The sequence below is a fragment of the Panthera pardus genome, unplaced genomic scaffold (assembly GCF_024362965.1).
Source record: "Panthera pardus isolate Hobbes unplaced genomic scaffold, ASM2436296v1 HiC_scaffold_13, whole genome shotgun sequence".
NCBI lineage: Eukaryota > Metazoa > Chordata > Mammalia > Carnivora > Felidae > Panthera > Panthera pardus.
This window is the reverse complement of record NW_026526688.1, coordinates 41,421,652-41,442,246: the sequence shown is the minus strand read 5'-3', so window position 1 is coordinate 41,442,246 and position 20,595 is coordinate 41,421,652. Positions and strand designations below refer to the sequence as shown.

Genomic DNA, 20,595 nt, shown 5'->3' with positions numbered 1-20,595 from the left:
TCAGAAGGTCTTCCCAGATTTAAGAGGCAAGAACACAGACCCCCACCTCTCGGTGGAAGAGCATCAACATTGTAAGAAGAATAGATGGGATGAGATCTATACCAGAGCATCTGTCTTTGGAAAACATAATCTGTCACGACTGAAAACCATTGGACTACCAAACCATTGAAACAGAGTTGAAAGGGACCTTGAAAAGGCCATCCATTTGTCACTAACAAAACTCATTCTAAGAAGACAAGCTCAAATGTAAATGTCCCTTCCTTTTGGAATCCCTCTTTGATGTCCCCCCAGCTTCTATAGCCCTTTGTAAATACTCCCACTCTTCCAATCAGTATATTCCATTTTCAAAACATGGTTGTAATCAGGCAGGTACTACCCACCTGTCAATTAGCCAAACTTCTTTTTCTAATATGAGTATGGCATAGGAAACATCACAAGGAAAAGAGTCTTCTGACTGCTGGGGAAGTGACACTTCAGGGGAGCAGCGACTGGCACTTTGCACAGAAAACAGAGCAGAGGAACAGAATCAGCAATTCAGAGAAAACCTGACATCACGCAAAGAATATATATATACATATATATGCTTTTGTCCTACATTAAAGGTAGATGGGGCGCCTGGGTGTCTCAGTAGGTTAAGGAACGGACTGTTGATTTCCGGTCAAGTCATGATCTCACCCTTGGTGGGACTGAACCCCATGTCGGGCTCTGCACTGACAGCGTGGAGCCTGCTTGGGATTCTTTCTCTGCCCCTCCCTGAGTGCTCTCTCTCTCTCTCTCAAAATAAATAAATAACCGTTTTAAAAAATGTATAAGGCATAGCAGTACAGTAAATGTCAAAACCTGGAGAGTGAAGCAGCTAGGATAGAAGCATAGCCTAAAGCAGCGTTCTACAACCTCACCTGCGTTAGTTTGGCTTGGAGAGCCTGTTGAAACACCCCCAGAGTTTCTGACTCAGTACGTCTAGGTCAGGCCTGAGAATCTTGCATTTCTCACGGGTTTCCCGGCAATGCTGCTGCTTGTGGTCTGGTACCACCCTTTAAGAACCACTAGCCTCAAGGTTTTTAGACCTGGACGTAGTGGCCACAGTGAAGCCCTGGCAAGGATGAAGGAACCAGAGGGCCACAAGAGCGGTGGGCAGAGAAGATGACCCAAGAGACGGAAGTGGCCTGATTTTAACAAAGCCCATTTCTCTTGATGGCCTCCCTGCTGGCCAGGGCGCGCTCTCGGGGCATTGCATTCCAGGGACCCGAAGGCTGCCTCCGACGCACTCCCGCAGTCACGAGACGCCCCCTCCAGACCTTCCCTGGGCGGTGTCAGACGCGAACTCACAGGAAGGCGGCCGAGCGAGGTGGGCGGGGCTCACCTCCTTTCCTGAAGCCGCAGGGCGCGCTAGACGCGGAGCCGAGTCCCCGCCCCCGGCCGTGATTGGTCAGCGCCGCCCGAGCGTGGTGACGTCGTGCGGGGGGCGGAAAATTTGGGAGAAGAGCGCGGGAGTTGAGAAGGGTCGGCTACATCCGGGAAAGGCCTTGAGATTGTCGTTCCACCGCCAGTCGCTCCTTGGGAATTTGGGGCAGCTCCCCACGAGTTTCCAGTACCGCCTGCTACCTGGGAGTGCCTCTCTGCCTCCCCGGTGCCCAGGTGAGCATCCAAGTGGGCGAGTGGGACATCTGGGTGTGTGTGTGTGTGTTGGAGGAGGGGATAACTGTGCTCCTGTGACACCGAGAGACGAGAGGAGCGGGAGGAATATGCTCACTTTCCCGGATGCTCCGAGGGCATCCTCTCGTCCCCGCCGCCCACCTTCTTAGCCTTTGGGATCACTGGTCTGATGTTGCTGGGCCTTGTGGCTCTAGGAAATTAAGCATTCATTAGTTCTTCCAACAGTTTTAAGTGTCTCCAGTGAGTTAAGCACGGCGCTAAGCGCAGGAGTACACAGGTAATGATGTCCCAGTACTTAGAAGTGCCGGGGACAAAGCAGATGCGTGATTTATATTTGAACTGAAGTGAACACAGCCCGCAAGGAAAGGACTTCTACCAGGAAGACAAACAGTTACTGCCTGGTGTGATAGATGCTCAATCCGAGATGTACCTGGAAACACTTTTTAAGGGGTGACCTCTTTGGGGAACTGATACCTGACTTAAGGTTCAAAAGAAGAGGCAAAGAGTTGGAAAAATTCAAAGCCTATGAATTGACTAGCCACTGCCAGGGAGCCTCTATAACACCAGTTGTAGATATACAGTTGCATATTATTGCAAATATATGGAAAACACATTGCAGGGTATTGGTTCTTTTATTCCCATTAGGTTCCTGGTTTCAGAGAAGATGACAGAGGAACTGGACCCCACAGCACAGGACTCTGATGGGGGTAGTGAAGAGGTGGTCCTGACTCCTGCAGAGCTCATTGAAAGGCTGGAGCAGGTACGCATTAATAACGGTGGTTATTTCACAGAGTTGCTGTGAGGGTTAAATGAAATGATATATGTAAAACACTTAGTATATTGTTTGACACAAGATTAGCACTCAATGTTAGCTGTGAGTAGTAATAATTCTTACAATAATCCAATAATGTAGGTGTTACTGTCCAATGTGAATCAAGTCTCTTTGACTCCAAAATGTGTGCTCTTCATCTACTACACTCGTTGCCTTATTCTTGTCTTCTCCCTTTAACAGCCCCTTTCCAGAACTGCCTCATGTTTGTTACTTTAGTATTCTTCATTGTGTCCTACCATGCATGTTATGACTGACAAAAGAAGGATAATTTTAAAACTGTATCCTTATATGATAATCTATGATGATAATTAAGGAGTAATTATTAATTTGTTTTTATATCACAGACCTTTTTGAATATCTGGTGAAAACTGGCTCTTTTGTCCAGAATAATATATGCATACACACACATGCAGAAATTTTACATATAATTTCAGGAGATTCACAGACACCCTGAAATCTGCCCACCTAGTTTAAGAGCCCCTGTTTGTTAGGAAAGGATTCATTAAACAAAAGTCCAAAAGCACAAAGCATAAAGGAAAAAACAGATACATTCAACTGCATTAAAATTAAGAACTTTTTTTTTTTTACACCTTGATGACAGTAAAAAGACACGCTGCAAAACTGGGAGAAAATTGTTCACAATATTAGTATCCACAGTATCTAAACAAACTTTACAAACTACTCAATAGAAAAAATGAAGTCCGAACAGGCATCTCCCAGAAGTGGAAACCCGGATGGCCAGTAATACCATGAAAAAGATGTTCAATCTTTTTAGTGATCAGGAACATGAAGATTTAAATCCCAAGAAGGTAACCATTTCATACCCGTCAGATTGGCAGAAATGAAAAAGGTGAACAATATAAAGCAAGGACGTAGGGCCATTTGCACACCTGTATATACTGTGGTGAATTGGTGCACTTTGGAAAATAATTTGTTCTTGTATTGTCAGGTTGAAAGCATACATATCTTGTGTCCCAATCATTCTACTCCCAGGGACAACCCTAGAGAAAACTTCCAGGAGACATAAACAAAATGTTAATAGTATTGCTTGCAAAAGTTAAAAACCAAAAATAGCCCAAATATCCATCAACAATAGAATGAATAAAAATCATGAGATATATATATATAGATATATAGATATATATATGTATGTGTGTGTGTGTGTGTGTGTGTGTGTGTGTACACACACACACACAGCAGGGAAAAAACCAGCAATAAAATGAGTGAAAGGTAGCTCCTGCCACAACATGGGTCACTCTCAAGAGAATAATGTAGAACAATAAAAAGTAAGTTTTTGAAGAAACAATTTATGTTAAGCTCCACCATTTGCAAAACTGTTGTTCGAGGCCGAGCTTGTGGCACATACTAGTGCACTGCCGTGCCATATCATGTTAACCATCTACCCTCTGGGACAGCCAGAGGCAACCCAGGCTGGTTGCCTCTTGTGGGTACGAGGGGCTCCTTGGAAGGAAGCCTGAGGATAGTGGGGTCTGACAACACAGCCCCGGTTGGCAGAAGGTGAGCATGCCTCACATCTCGGGCCTGAAGCTCCATTGCAGTGCCCCGAGTATGCCATGGCATGGGTCCACCACCTGGACAGCTGCCAGAGCCGGACACAGACTCAGAGGCTGCACAGCATGGCCTGAGGAGCAGCCTGACAGGCCATTGATAAACACAGCTCCGGAAGCATGTATAGGATACTCATGAATACCTGTTAAAAAAATGATTTAAAAGTTATTACCTACAGTGCAGATTTTCTCATTTTAATGATTGTATTAGTTTGCTAAAGCTGTATAATGAAGCACCACAGATTGGGTGGATTAAACAACAGACCTGTATTTTCTCATCTCTGGAGGCCAGAAGTCTGAAATCAAGGTGATGGCACTGTAGGTTTCTTCTGCGGCTTCTCTCCTGGGCCTGTAGATGACCATCTTCTCCCTGTGTTTTCACATGATCTGCCATGTGTGTCTGTGTTCAGAGTTCCTCCTCTTGTAAGGACATAGGCCACTGGATTAGGGCTCACCTAATGACCTCATTTTAACTTGATTACCTCTGTAAAGACCTTATTTCCAAATACAGGCACATTCAGAGGTGCTAGGAGTTAGGACTTGAACATATGGATTGGGGACACAATTTAGTCCATAATGATGAACAGCTTGTCATTAAAATTTTTGATCAGGAACCAGATACAGCTATTTCAAACATAGAACCTGATTGTTAAAAAAAGCCCATGGATTTAAATGTAAGTTTCTCACTAAATATATTAAAAACTTTTTTTTGAAGGTTTTACACTTCTACAGATTTTCTCCTAATGTTTTGTACATTTTTATCAAAATAATTTCATAATGTCAATGAGAAATCTTCCTTATCTACCCCATTTCACCCCAGTGTATACCCAGAAAGTGCTTTCATTTTCTTTGAAATCATTGGGAATTGTTATGTAGAGATACAAACAAATGTAGTGACACTGTGGAGAAAATTAAATACTAAGGTCAGGCTAACGAATACCTTTGAAGAGGGAGGGAGACACAGAGACTTTTAAAGTAATGATAATACGTGTTAATGAAGTTCTGTGCACACAGGTATTTATATTTCCATTCATGTTGTATGTACTAAATATTACTGTACCTATTCAGTATTTAATAAAATCAGTTAAAAAGAAAAACTCCTGCTTTATTAGTCCTGTATGACAATTTGGGCTTTCCTTACGTATAATGCTACTTGAAAATACAGACTGTCTGGTTGCAGGTGCTTGAGCATGTGAGAAACATTTTTATGATAGTACCAGTACCTAGTATTTAATAATGTGTCTTCGTGGTGATAATTGGAGATGCAGAGACTCAAGGACATCAAAAGGAATAAAGTGAGCCTGATTGGCATGTAATTCTGAGCTATGCTGAAACTAAATTTCCTATAATTGAAAGAGAAGATTAGTTTTCCTCAGTCACTCATGGATATTTCAGTTCTCTAAGCCTTGGTAATTTCTGAAATGTACCAAGCATCTGGGCCTGAGTCATACATAAATTAAGGATTTAACCTCTTGTTCCAAAACTATTTAATAGATGAATATCCTTTTATATTGTGATCCTCTATACTTTTAGGCGGTTAGTAAATAATCTGTGTTTTCTCGTTAATAAGATAAGGATAACTGTATCCATTTCCTCTCAGATGGTATAGTGATGAATGAAAAAGTATTTTTAAATTGGCTCTAAGCTTCAAGAATGAGGAGATGTGTGGATTTATGTGTTACTTCATCTCTTACAATAGAATGGTGCTGGTGCCCCCTGGTGGGAAGTAGCAGGTGAAGAAGTAGAAATGTGTTGTTATTTGGTGAAAGGTACAGTTTGAACACCAGGTGGTGTTACTCTCAGTAGTAGGTATCATACTGACAACATTTTTGGAATGAAGTGATTTTTTTTTTTTTGTAATGTCGGTTAACTATAAGATTGTAAACACAGCCTACCTTCTAAAAAAATAGAAAAGCTATCATAAACGTAGCTTGTTTTGAAAGCATTTCCAGTATTTCCAACTCACAGGCAAACAGTTTTCTTTGTCAGAAATAGCTGTGGTTTTCATGGGATATGTACAGACGCACAGGGTTATTTTGCTCCATTGTGAATGATACTGATATATATGGTGGGGGGGGGCATTGTTTTTTAGGCCTGGATGAATGAAAAGTTTGCCCCTGAGCTGCTGGAAAGCAAGTCTGAAATTGTAGAATGTGTCATGGAACAGCTAGACCACATGGTAAGAATTGCTTATGTCAGGGTTACAAAGGAAGAGAACTTTAAAAGCGTTTGTCAGCATAGTGAGAGGTTGTAGCCTGTTTTGTTTGTAGTCTTTTTTGTTTGACCCAGCCTTGTTTTGTTTTGTTTTGTTTTGTTTTGTTTTTAATATTGAGTTGGTTACCTACATTTCTAAAGCATGAGTGTTCCTTTGAATATCTAGACATCAGCTCTCCATGAAAAGTCTAAAACCCTGTCAATACCAGACCCACATTTCTATGTGAGAACAGCTGACCAGAGCTGGGTAAGGGCAACCCCCCCCCCCCACCTTTCATGTGCTATCTGCTCCCCACAGTCCCCTAACTGCCCACCTTTCTCAGATACCTTGCCTGCCTGACCCCCACAGACACTTGAGTTTGTGGCCCTTGGCTTTCATGAGCTGAGCTTAAGTCCTTATCAGCCTCAGAGTACCTTTAAAACATTGGTATTATACCATTTCTCAACTGGTGATATAACACTGCTCTTGGACATTTTTTCTGCTATACTCTCTCCTTTACAATTAGACCAGAATTCTTCTAGGCCCTTCTGACTGACCATATTCAGATTTGATTCAGATGGTTGTTTTCTAAAAGTAAATGAGAATTGTTTGAACTTTTTATAATGAGGCTGTAGTCACATCTATATTATTTGTGTATGCAAATGAGAACTCTCAGGAGTTTTTTGGTTCTCCTTTGACCTAAATGTAGTCTTTGAGTCCTCAACACTGCCAGGGATGATAGTTCCTGTGGAATTGTGCAGATTAAACAAAGAAGGTACTTAGTCTGAATATCATCTTTTTTTATACACTTCATTTTCTCTTTTAACAGGAAGAAAATCTCAGGAGAGCCAAGAAAGGGGACCTGAAGGTCAGTATCCATCGAATGGAGATGGAGAGGATCCGCTATGTCCTTAGCAGCTACTTGCGATGTCGGCTCATGAAGGTTTGACATGGAGATCCTGTGGGCGTTAAGGCAGTGCAGTTTGTAATATAGATTGAGTGTCTTGGGGGAGAAGTTGGGCTGGGGCCTGGGAGAACCCGGGGCCTGAAGGTGCTGCAAAGACCAGTATCAGGGTAGCTAAAGAGTAAAGAGGACAAAAGATTATTCTGGAGAAGCATTAATGGAACATGTGTTGCACACTTCTGAGGACACATTTATAGTCTGTTTATCAGCTGTGTGGATGGTGCCCCATTGAATTACAGCATGGCAGTCCTGAAGAGTTGTTTGCATCAGTTGGCCAGGGAATAATGACCAAAGGAAAACCAGTTTCAGAAATTATTTTGTACCCATCTTGTCTCCAGTGTCAAACTGACCCTGATAACTTGACGTTCAGCTATAGTTCTGAGGTCGTCTAACTTATGTCTAACTTTGCAGTGAAATTGCAAAACTTAAACTCCTTTTAACAGATAAGCGCTCATTTATCTTGGCTCCAGGTCCTTCCCATTGTCATTTCCCTACTTGCATTTCCTTCCACATTTTTCCAAGCTCACCTCATTGTGGACTTCATCCTTGCTAGTTATATTCTTATAATTAAGAGTCACTATTCTGTCTGCTTGTGCATTCTGTATTCATCTTTCCAGCTTTTGTATGTTCTATCTCATAGAAAACAACCTTTACAGTTACCTAGAAATGTTAAGTGATATCCCCTATCTCCCTCATAAATATCATTTACAACTGTATTTTCAGATTTTCTTTCATGAAAGCCTCTCATCCTTTTAATTTATTTTTATTTATTTTTTTAATGTTTATTTATTATTTTTGAGACAGAGAGAGAGCATGAACAGGGGAGGGGCAGAGAGAGAGGGAGACATAGAATCTGAAGCAGGCTCCAGGCTCTGAGCTATCAGCACAGAGCCCAATGCGGGGCTCGAACTCACGGACCGCGAGATCATGACCTGAGCCAAAGTCGTATTCTTAACCAACTGAGCCACGCAGGCACCCCTCCTCTCATCCTTTTTAAATGGTCTTCCTTTTTAGAGCACTTATCTTTGCTCTGAATTCTTTGAAACCTGCCTTCTTGAAATCTTGAAAGTCTAGAAAGGGTCATGACCATGAAGACTTGCTTTTTTTTTTTTAATGTTTATTTGATTTTTTGAGACAGCGAGCAGGGGAGGGGCAGAAAGAGAGGGGGACAGAGGATCTGAAGTGGGCTCTGTGCTGACGGCGTGAGAGCCCAACATGGGGCTCAAACTCACGAACCACAGGATCATGACCTGAGCTGAAGTCCAGATGCTTAACCGACTGAGCCACCCAGGCACCCCAAGACTTGCCATTTTTTGAAGTCAATTCTAGATTAACCTCAACCCATTTCAGAAAACTAGGATATTTGACTCTTGAATCCTGACACATTTTCACAATTTTTATTTATCCTCAGATAGAGAAGTTTTTCCCTCATATCCTCGAAAAGGAGAAAACAGCCCACGAAGGGGAGCTATCTAGTCTTTCTCCAGAGGAGCTGGTCTTTGCCAAACAGTGAGTAAGCAGGACACAGGGGGACTGCTTTTTTTCCCTGGCTTGTGAGCATGAGTTTTGGTGGTTGTCTCCATGGATCCGATGACTGGGCCATGGTGTGCGTCCACCAACCCGGCAGCTCCTGCCAGTCATGTGGTCACAGCAATTTGGATTCCTGTCTTTCAGGTACATGGCTAACACAGAGACGTACCTCAAGAATGTTGCCTTAAAGCATATGCCTCCTAACTTACAGATGGTGGACCTCTTGAGGTCAGGTGAGCAGAACGCTCTCTTTTCAGACATAGCTTCAGGTGCCTTGGAATAAGATCTTCATGTTTACTCTCAAGCCTGGAAAAGTAAGTATTGTAGATAAGCAGAAAAGGGAAGAGAGGAAGTGTTGTGCATTAAAAACAAATCATTAAAAGCAGGTGTAAGGGTAGCCATTTCAGCATGACTTTTGTGGTCTTCAGCTTAGGCTGAAATTCTTATGACTGCCATTAAAAATGTAGACTTGCTCATGTTCAGTCATTCATTCCTTTAGTCGGTATCTGCTGGGCATCCACAGCATGCTACACTCTTCTGAGACTGAGGAGGCAAAGGTCTCCACATTCAAGGGGTTCGCACTTTTCCACAGATTCCAACCCATGCAGGGACTCCCTAGCTACCAAGGAGGAGTTAAATAGGCTAAACAGACCTCCAGTGATTGCCACTCACTTCCCAGCCACCCAGAGGAAGGGCTCCCAGTATTTTTTGTTGTGTGGGGTGTCTCATGGAAAGGGGAGCAGGGCTGAGAACGAGAGGAGAAAGGGAAGGCAGCCGGGAGAAGGGAAACCCAGCCAAAGCCACCTTTGTGCTCATCTCGCACAGTCCCCCAAACATCCTGCTGAGCCAAGGGAAGGGAGTTACGGTAGTCACGCTCAACCCTGGATCAGCCAGTTGGGGACCCCTGACGTGTAGGTTAAAGTCCATGGCCCTCAGCTGGTGGTAGCTTGACATATCCCAGCAGAACCTCATCCAGCAAAATTGCCAGGCCAAATGAAACCGTTCTCTGGGATCCACCTTGTTCACAACCTGCATGTAATGTGCTGAGGCCACAAGTTTAAGTACAACTGAGCCCTGGGAATTCATCTCCCACGCATCCTGTGCTGGGGGCCGGATCGTTGCCCGGGCGTCTCAGCTCAGGCTGCTATAATGAAGTACGAAGACTGGAGGGCTTAAAAAACATTTATTTTCTCTAGGCCAGAAGCCTGCGATTGGGGTGCTAGCAGGCTTGGTTTCCTCTGGGGCCTCCCCCATGGCTGCCGCTCTGTGCACACAAACCCCTCATGTCTCCTCCTCTTCTTATAAGGACACCAGTCATCCTGGACTAGGCCTACCCTAATGGTCTCATTTCAGCTTAATTACCTCTTTAAAGGCCATTTCCAAATACATTCCCATTCTGAAGGACTGGGCTTAGGGCTTCAACAAATGAGTGTTGAGGGGACACAGTGCAGCCTATGACACCAGGAGCAAGGCAGACCCATAGCAGATTTGTGGAACTCTGAAGTGGTCAGTTGGTGAACCTGCCTGAGGAAAACAAAAGCTCCAGTCCGTGTCCAGTTCGGCCACTTTTGTCTGCACCTTGGAAGAATAGGAATGAAGCAAGGACCGTATTCCTAATCATTGCCCAGCGCTATCGAATCTAGTTGATTCAAACAGCCATGAGCATGCTTCTGAATTCCTGAAACTGACTTGAACTGAATTCTACTCATTGCTGGCGGACACCTTCTAAAACACTCACATGCCACTTGCCCCAGATCCCTTCCAAGGACTAGAGCCAGGCCCCCTGGAATTGGAAGCTTGCAGGGGGATCCGCCTGCCCCAGTGAAATCAGTCTTGCTTAGTTAGCCCAGGTGCCCTGAGTCCCCCTCAGACCTCTGGAGTACTGTAGACCCCACTGGCAGAGTGGGGGAAGGCATTTTGAAGTCTAAGCTGGGTTCCCTAGAATGAGGAGCTGCTCAGTGGGGGCAACTGACCCTGTGAAGTTGGAGTCTCTTTGGCAGGCCCCAAACTGTGGAGCGGCCCGGGGAACCCCCTTACACCTTTGAGCCAATTATACTGAACCCCCACCTGTGGGTGAGGGAATCAAGGGCAACATGAATGCTGAGCTAGCCTCTTAGAACTGAGAGTTATCCAGTAGGTTCTCAGAACCTGCAGCTGATGGGAGTCCTCTGGGCACACATGGAGCTCTGGGAAGTGAAGAGCTGTCGAGCAACCCAGCACAGGGCACCTCCTTACATGAAATGTTGGCTGATGGTGGAAGAGGCAACAGCCTCTTACCCTGTAATCAGCCAGTGAAGGACCACTTACGGTGAAAGCCTGTATTCCGTAGTCTGACATTCAAGACTATCCCGTCACCCAGTCTTTTTCATTCTCCCTCCTCCCACTCCCTTGTATAAAAATATTGCTCACTAGATTTATACACTCTGTCCTCCCAGAACGTCATGTATATTTCTACCTTGGCCCTTGGTATTACCTCCCAGGCTCACTTTTCCTCATTAAGTCTGCATTGACTCCTTTCTCCCCACTTCCCTGAGTGAATGTGCCACCACTGTGAGGCTTTATCAGATGCTGCTGGTAGCCCTTTCCAAAGAGACCACGTGTTACGCTTGCTTGTGTCTTCCATGGTGTGTGGCGGGATTCCCAGCACATTTTACATATTGTCATCTATTGCACGAGCTGTTGCTGTGTGAAACCATGGATGGGAAGTGTGCTGTTTCCATAAAGAGCCAGATGTCTCCTCAAAGTTACCCCTCCCCCAAAATGCTTTCACATCAGGGGTCCCTTAGTGCTCGGGACAATTAATCCCAGCAACTTTCCCATATTGATCTTGTGAGCTGCTGAACATTTTCTGACTGCATTATCATTTCTCTGGCAGTTCCCAAACCAGATCTAGATTCATACGTGTTTCTGAGAGTAAAAGTACGACAGGAAAACATACTGGTAGAACCAGAAACAGACGAGCAGAGGTGAGTCCTTGACCATGGGAAATCTTACTCCATTGGGGCACCAGCTCAACTCTGTGGATACATTTTTTTCCTTCTTTTTCAGGGACTATGTGATTGACTTGGAGGAAGGCTCACAGCACTTGATCCGTTATAAAGCCATTGCACCTCTGGTGGCTTCTGGAGCTGTTCAGTTGATTTAAAATCAAAAATAAATAAACAAGAATGATGGGGTGGAACCTTAAAGGAAATATTTAGAAACTTCTTCCCACTTTGTCTCTCAGGACAGCAGATCTCCTCCGCAGTGCTGTGGATCCCTTGGACATTGAGAAGGAGCTCAAGGACCTACCTGGCCACACAACCTGACTGCTGTTTTAGCCACAGTCAGTAGATGGAGCCATCGCTCTGCTGATTCCACGTGCTGGGCAGGGACCTGGAGATTCCCCCTTTATGTGCCTATTCCAACAGAAGATAAAATATCTTCTAGGGTATCTCACTAGATTGTGTGAAGTAACCTTCTGAAACCTCTCATATTGTACTTATAACAGTTTCTGTCCTGGCTAACTGAGAATCACAACTAAACCAATAAACCATTATTAAGTTTCTGTTTTGTGGCAGAAGGAGCCTCGGGGCAGTTCTCATTTTGTAGCCTAATGAAGGATGTTCTCCCTGCTGCTAAGCTGCAGCCCTTCCCTGAATCTCAGGCAGCTTGGCCAAGCCACCCTCCAGGCCATCTGGCCATTCTTGGCCAGGAATGTTAACAGCAACATTAACTATCCTATCTTGTGACCTCAGCAGCGTTTCTGTTTTTAGCTCTACTTTCTCAAGGGAAGTGGATGAAATTAAACTAATATGAGGGGTGAGTATCACAGGGATACCTGAAGGGAGGATGTAGAGACAGTGAATGAATCGTCTTTTCCTTGAAACATGAGAAAAAGGAACCTGCATTCCAGTCCTTTCTTGCTGACGAGAAGGCAGCAGATTTTCGTTTATATGATGTAGGCTTTTAGAGTAATCGATGTAATATGGGTATCATTTCCAAGAGAAATCACAAAGTGGAAGCAAGGAAGGTTTTATTCATTAATAAAAACATTTTCTATTTCATGCGGTGCTTTTTTTCCACAGTGACTTTACCCTCTTCAGCCATTTATAAAACAAATATGTATTGAGCATACAGTGTGCCAGCACGGTTCAAGGCACTGAGGCTCCAACCCAGAATAAGACAGTCACTGTCACTGTTCACATGGGATAAGTGCTTTGCAGAGGGTTGGAACAGGGTGACTCCCTAGAGAGTATCTAGATTGGAGTTAAGAGGTTCTCACCGAATTCAGTTAATCTCACTGAATTAGGCTGAGACCTGAACACCTAGAAGGAGCCAGACACACAGATCAAAGGGAAGGTCATTCCCAGCAGAGAAAATAGATTGTACAAAAGCCCTGAGGCAGAAATGGGCTCTGGCTGCAGTCAGTGTGCCCAGAACACAATGGGCAAAATGGAAAATGGTACACAGGAGGGTCTGAGGAGCAGGCTGGGCCCAGATCATGTAGGGCTTTGTTAGCAAGGATCCCTGTTGGCCCTCACAGCAGTCCTGAGAAGGAGACAGGGCTGGTAGTAAGTCATAGGTGGAAAGTGGATGCTCAGTGGTAAGTCTGAGACTAGAACCCATGTGCCCCTCCTGATCACATGTACACAGGCTCACTCCCCATTGCCTCCCTTGCTCTGAGCAGCCTACAGAGGGATGTGGGCTATGACACTATTAGCCAGAACAGTGCCTCCGGAGCCTTAATATGAACACCAATTGCCCAGAGATCATTTTAGATGCCGACTCCGATTCAGGAAGATGGGTGGGGCTGGAGTTCTGCCTTCCTGAGCAGCTCCCAGGCTATGCTGTTGCTACTGATCCAGGAGCCACGCTTTTGAGTAGCAGGGCTCTACGTCATCACTGGCTCCTGCCCTGAACGTGCCAGGCCACACGGAGGAGTTCAAGGTCTCAACGAAAGCCACAGAGTGAATTGCTCCATTTCATAGGCCGCCTCTTTAAAGGAAGACTGGTTTAAATCAGTCATTTGAAGGTAAAGGGAAGTTCGGTTTCAAAACCAAGTAGCAAAGGAAGTGAAGTGGCTTAGTGTGACATTGACTTCAACTTTTCCAGTTCGTATTTTGCTCTATTGATAAAAACTCATCATGGACGCATGACGTGTTTTCTTCAAATAATTGCAGCATCTCTCATCCTAAGCTTGTTAGCAAACTGGCTTTTCCCGAGAAGTGCCTACAGACCTGCAGGCACTTCTCGGGAAAAGCCAGTTTGCCAGCAATACTCATGCTTCCGCTGTGACCTTGCGACGAGGTCAGCTGTAGTTACTCTGTGTGCAGGCCCCAGCCAGCAACGTGACTTTAGTGCCATCCTCATATGCATCAAACTTCCTTCTGTGATGTACACGAGTTGACCACAGAGCTTTCAGAGCACATTGTTAGGCAAGCACCTTATATATCAATTTTAATATAATGTTCCTTAATTTTTCATGGGAGGCTAAAATTCCAAATATCTAGATTTCCTCAGAAATTCACTTTTTTTATATATTGTAAAATACACATTCAATTTCCCATCTTAGCTATTTCTAAGTGTACCACTCAGTGTATTAAATCCATTTATATTGTCCAGCCATCACCACTGTTCATCTCTAACTTTTCATCTTGTAAACCTGGACCTCTATACCTATTTAACAACAGCTCCCTGTTATCCCCTCCCCCGCCCCCCCCCCCCCACCCCTTGAAAAGCACTGTTCTACTTTGTACTACTTTGCATTCTACTTTGTGCCAATTTGTACAACACGGATGTACAAATATCTCTTTGAGGGGTGACTGGGTGGTTCAGTTGGTTAAGCGTCTGACTTCGGCTCAGGTCATGATCTCGCAGTTCATGAGCTCAAGCCCCATGTCGGGCTCTGTGCTGACAGCTCAGAGCCTGGAGCCTGCTTCGGATTCTGTGTCTCTCTCTCCCTTTCTGCCCCTCCCCTGTTTACACTCTGTCTCTCTCCCTCTCTCTCTCTCTCTCAAAAATAAACATTAAAAAAAATTTTTTTTAATCTCTTTGAGACCCTGTTTTTAATTCTGTATACCCAGAAGTGGAATTGCTGGATCATATGGTAATTCTATTTAACACTTTGGAAATGTTATTCTGCTTTCCAGACCAGCTGTACTATTTTACATTCCCACCAACAGTGTGGAAGACTTCCACTTTCTCTACATCCTCACGCTGTTTTCCATTTTTGTTTTATTTTTTGTTTTATCTTTTTAAGTTTATTTATTTTGAGAGAGGGAGAGAAAGAGAAAGAGCACAAGCAGGGGAAGGGCAGAGAGAAAGAGAGAATCCCAAACAAGCTCCACACTGTCCGCGTGGAGCCCGATATGGGGCTTTGAGCCACTAGATCATGCCCTGAGCTGAAACCAAGAGTGTGACACTTAAACGACTGAGCCATCCGGGCACCACTCCATTTTTGTTTTATAATGGCCATTCAAATGGGTGTGCAGTGGTATCTCATAGTTTTGATTTGCATTTCCCTAATTGATGTTGAACATCTTTTCATGTACTATTCCTGTATCTTCTCTAGAGAAATGGCTATTCAAGTTCTCTACCCATTTATTTTTAGTTTACTTTTTAAGTTTATTTATTTATTTTGAGAGAGAGGGAGAGAGAGAATCCTAAGCAGGCTGGCACTCTCAGCATGGAGCTTGACGAGGGGCTCAAACCCACAAACCATGAGATCATGACCTGAGCCAAAATCAAGAGTCGGATTCTCAACCAAATGAGCCACCCAGGCACCCCTCTTCACCCATTTTTTAATTGGGTTGTTGGTTTTTTTGTTGCTGAGTTTTAGGAGTTCTCTATGTATTCTGGATATTAACCCCTTATCAGACATATGATTTGCAAACTTTTTCTCCCATTCTATGGGTTGCCTTTTTACTCTGTGAATAATGTCTTTTGATGCACACAGTTTTAAAATTTTCATGAGGTCTACTTTGTCAATTTTTTCTTTTGTTACCTGTGCCTTTGGTGTCACATACAAGAAATCATTGTGAAATCCAATGTCATGAAGATTTTCTTGTATGTTTTCAGAGTTTTATTGTTTTAGGGATTATGTTTAGGTCCTTGATTTATTTTGAGTCAATTTTCTATATATGGAGTTAGGTAAGGGTTCAACTTCTTTTTTTTTTTTTTTGCTTGTGGATATCCAGTTTTCCCCCCACCATTTATTGAAAAGACTGTCCTTTTCCCATTGAATGGAAAAAATCATTTGACCATATATGTGAGGGTCGATTTCTGGGCTCTGTATTCTGTTCCACTGGTCTATATGTCTGGCTTTATGCCAATACCACACTATTTTGATTACTACAGCTTTATAGTAAGTTTAGACATCAAAGAAGTGTGAATCCTTCAGTTTTGTTCTTTTTCAAGACTGTTTTCATTATTTGGGGTTTTCTTGAGATTACATATGAGTTTGGGATGTATTTTTTCTATTTTGCAAAAAATGTTGGGATTTTGATAGAGATTATATTGAATCTGTAGATCACGTTAGGTAGTATTAACATTTTAACAATATTAAGTCTTCAAGTCCATGAACGTGGAGTGTGTTTTCATTTACTTATGTCTTTAATTTCTTGCAGCAATGCTGTTTAGTTTTCATTACACAAGGTTCTCATCTCCTTGGTTAATTCCTAAGTATTGTATTCTTTATGATGCTATTGTAAATGGAACTGTCTTTATAACTTTTCATTGTCTGTGTATAGAAATGTGACTGGTTTTTGTGTGTCTGACTTTGTATCCTGCACTTTGCTGAATTCATGTATCAGTTCTAACAGCTTTTTTGCAAAGTCTAAGGTTTTCTACATATAATATATTATCTGCAAAGAGAGATCATTTGACTTCTTCCTTTCTAATTTGGCTATCTTTTATTTATTTATTTATTTTTCTTGCCTAACTGCTCCAGCTAGAACTTCCAGTACCGTGTTAAATACAAGTGGTAGAAGCGGTCATCCTTGTCTAGTTCCTGATCTTAGAGGAAAAGCTTTCAGTCTTTCACCATTTAATATGGTGTTTGCTGTAGCTTTTATTATGCAGAGGTAGTTTACTTCTCTTCCTGTTTTGTTGAGTGTTTTTATCCAGAAGAGGTGTTGAATTTTGTCAAATGCTTTTTCTGTATTAATTGAGATGATCTTATGGCTTTTTTCCTTCATTTTGTTGGTGTGGCCTACTACAATGATCAAGTTCATATATTGACCCATTCTTGTATCCCAGGAATAAATTCCACTTGGTCATTGTATATAATCCTTTTTGCATCAGTGTTTGTAAGGAGTATTGGTCTGTACTTTTCTTGTAGTGTCTTTGTCTGGCATTAGTCAGGGTTATGCTAGCCTCAATGAATGAGTAAGGAAATGTTCTCTCCTCCTCCATATTTTGGAAAAATTTGGTAAAGATTGGTATTACTTTTTTTTTTTTTTTTTTGAGAGAGAGAGAGAGAGCATGAGCGGGGGAGGGACAGAGGGAGAGGGAGACAGAATCTGAAGCAGGCTCCAGGCTCTGAGCACAGAGCCAAAGTCGGATGCTCAACCAACTGAGACACCCAGGCACCCCAGTATTAATTTTTCTTTAATTGTTTGGTAGGAATCATCAGTGAAGCCATCAAGTTCAGGACTTTTTCTGATTTGAAGATTTTTTATTACATATTCAGTCACCTTACCAGTTATAAGTTGGTTCAGATTTTCTATTTCTTCATGATTTAGTCTTGGTAGATTTTGTGTTTCTAAGAATGTGTCCATTTCATCTGGGTTATCCAATTTTGGTGTACAATTATTCAGGTACTCTCTTATAATCCTTTTTATTTTTCTAGAATCAGTAGTAATGTCCCCACTTCTTTTTCTGATTTTAGTAATTTGAGTCTTTTCTCTCTCTCTCTCTCTCTCTCTCTCTCTCTCTCATCTAGGCAAAGATTTGTTAATTTTATTGATCTTTTTGAAGAACCAACTTTTGGTTCTATTGATTTCCTGTTGCTTTCTATTCTATATTTAATTTCTCTCTTCTCCAGTCCTTACTATTTCCTTCCTTTTGCCAGCTTTGGGTTTAGTTTGTTCTTCTTTTCCTAGTTTCCTAGGTTGTAAAGTTAGGTTTTTGATTTGAGAACTTTTTTGTTTTTAATGTAAACATTTATGGCTATAAATTTTCCCATTAGCACTTCTCTTGCTACATCTCATAAATTTTGGTATGTTGTGTTTTCACTTTTCACTTATATCTGTTTTCTAATTTCCTTTATGATTTTTAATTCGAGCCATTTGTTGTTTAATCATGTATTGTTTAACTTATACAATTTTGTGAAATTTTCAGCTTTACTTTAAAAAAATTTCTTTTCAACATTTACTTATTTTTGAGAGAAAGAGAGAGAGAGAGAGAGAGAATGCGAGTGCAAGAAGGGCAGAGAGAGGGAGACAGAGGATCCGAGTCTCACAGCACAGAGCCTAATGCAGGGCTTGAACTCAAGAACCGTAAGATCATGACCTGAGCTGAAGTCAAGAGTTGGCCACTTAACTGACTGAGCCACCCAGGAGGCTTCCCTCAGCTTCACTTTTGTTATTGATTTATAACTTTATCCTGTTGTGGTCAGAGAAAATGCTTTGTATGGTATCCATCTTTTTACATCTAATGAGACTTAATTGGTGGCCTAAAATGTGGTCTATTCTGGAAAATGTTCATGTGTACTTGAGAAGAATATGTATGCTACTGTTGGGTAGAGTGTTCTGTATATGTCTGTTAGATCCAGTTGGTTTATTGTGTTTAAGTCCTCTGTTTCCTTACATAACTTCTGTTTGTTCTGTTCATTATTGTGGGGGGAGGCACTGAAGTCTTCAGCCGTTATTGTAAAACTGTCTATTTCTCCCTTCAATTCTTGCTTCATATATTTTTCATGGTCAGTCATTAGATGTACAAATATTTTTAACTGTTACATCTTCTTGCTGTATTGAACCTTTTATTAATATATAATGTTCTTCTTTGTCTCTCATAAACTTTTGTGATTTAAAGTCTGTTTTGTCTTGGGGCACCTGGGTGGTTCAGTCTATTAAGCGTCCAACTCTTGATTTCAGTTCAGGTCATGATCTCATGGTCATAAGATCAAGTCCCATGTCAGGCTCCATGCCCAGCATAGAACCTGCTTAAGAGTCTCTTTCTCCCTCTCCCTTTCCCCCTCCCCGACTTGTGTGTATGTATGTGCTCTCTCTCAAAAAATATAAAAATACTCTATTTTGTCTGATATTGCCATAGCCACCTGTGCTCCCTTTTGATTAGTATTCACATGGAATATCTTTTTCCATCCTTATCCTTCCAGCCTGTTCATGGCTTTGAACCTCAAGTGAGCTTCTCTTGGACAGCATATAGTTGGGGGTCATGTGTTTTTATCCATTCTGCCAATCTTTCAATTGGAGGTTTTAATCTATTTACAAATGTAAAGTAATTACTGATTAGTTCTATCATTGTGCTGTTTGTTTTCTATATGCCCTGCAGCCATTTTGTCCTTTATTTCCTGTCCTTCTTTTGTGTTTAGTTGATTTTTTTTTTTTATTTTTGCAATGAAATGTTTGAATTCCTTTAGGGGCACCTGGGTGGCTCAGTCAGTTAAGCATCTGACTTCAGCTCAGGTCATGATCTCATGGTTTGTGAGTTTGAGCCCCGCATCGGGCTCTGTGCTGAGAGCTCAGAGCCTGGAACCTGCTTTGGATTCTGTCTCCCTCTCTCTCTCTGCCCCTCCCCTACTCATGCTCTGTCTCTCTCTCTCTCTCTCTCATAAATAAACAAACATTAAAAACAAATAAATTCTTTTATTATTTCCTTTTGTGTATATTCTATAGCTACTTTGTGGTCATCATGTGGATTACATTTAATATCCAAGAGTTAAAATACTCTAATTTTAATTCATACCAGTTTAACTTCAATAACATAAAAACTTTGCGTATTTGCAGCTCTGTCTCGTCCCTTTCAGTTGTTGGTGTCACAGAATTACATCTTTATACACTGTGTGCCAAAAAACATAAACTCATAATTCATTTAAATTCATTAGTCTCCTAAATTATGTAGGAAGCAAGATTTGTTGATACAAACCAAAGTTACAGTAATACTGGCTTTTACACTAGAACTCAGGGTTTTTTTTATTTATTTTTTTTAACATTTATTTATTATTTAGAGACAGAGCATGAACATGGGAGGGGCAGAGAGAGGGGGACACACAAAATCCGAAGCAGTCTCCATGCTCTGAGCTGTCAGCACAGAGCCTAACATGAGACTTGAACTCATGAACCGTGAGATCATGACCTGAGCCGAAGTCGGACGCTTAACTGAGCCACCCAGGCACCCCTAACTCAGGTTTTCTCTTAAAATATATCTCTCTTATATCATGTAGAAAACAAAATGTACAGTTATAAACCATTATCACAATAATACTAGCTTTTATAATTGCCCATGTTTCCTTTATTAGATTTTTATCTCTCCATGTGGCTTTGAGTTACTATCTAGTGTCCTTTCATTTCACCTTGCAGGACTCCCTTGAGCATTTCTTGCAGGGCAGGTCTAGAGGTCACAAACTCCCTCAGCTTTTGCTTACCTGGGAGTGTCACAATTTCTCCCTCACTTTTGAAGAACAGTTTTGCTGGATATAGGATTGTTGACATTTTTTTTTCTTCTAGCATTTTAAATATGTTGACCCACTGTCTTCTGGCTCTGAAATTTCTGATGAGAAATCTATTCATAATCTTATTGAAGATCCCTTGTTATATGATGATTTGCTTCTCTTTTGCACCTCTCAAGATTCTCTGTCTTTGGCCTTTGAAAGTTTAATTAGAATGAGTCTTAGTGTGGGCCTCTTTAA

The 20,595-nt window shown here is 42.2% G+C and overlaps 1 protein-coding gene across 1 annotated transcript; it reads left to right on the top strand.

The window, feature by feature from the left end:
* Positions 1-1,470: 1,470 nt before the first annotated feature.
* On the top strand, positions 1,471-12,790 carry GINS4 (GINS complex subunit 4). Its single transcript, XM_019440698.2, has 8 exons — positions 1,471-1,638; positions 2,302-2,416; positions 6,149-6,235; positions 7,080-7,193; positions 8,626-8,723; positions 8,889-8,977; positions 11,620-11,710; positions 11,793-12,790. Exons 2-8 carry the CDS (start codon positions 2,321-2,323, stop codon positions 11,887-11,889), a joined length of 672 nt encoding a protein of 223 aa, XP_019296243.2. The 5' UTR covers positions 1,471-1,638; positions 2,302-2,320; the 3' UTR covers positions 11,890-12,790.
* The last annotated feature ends 7,805 nt before the right edge of the window (positions 12,791-20,595 follow it).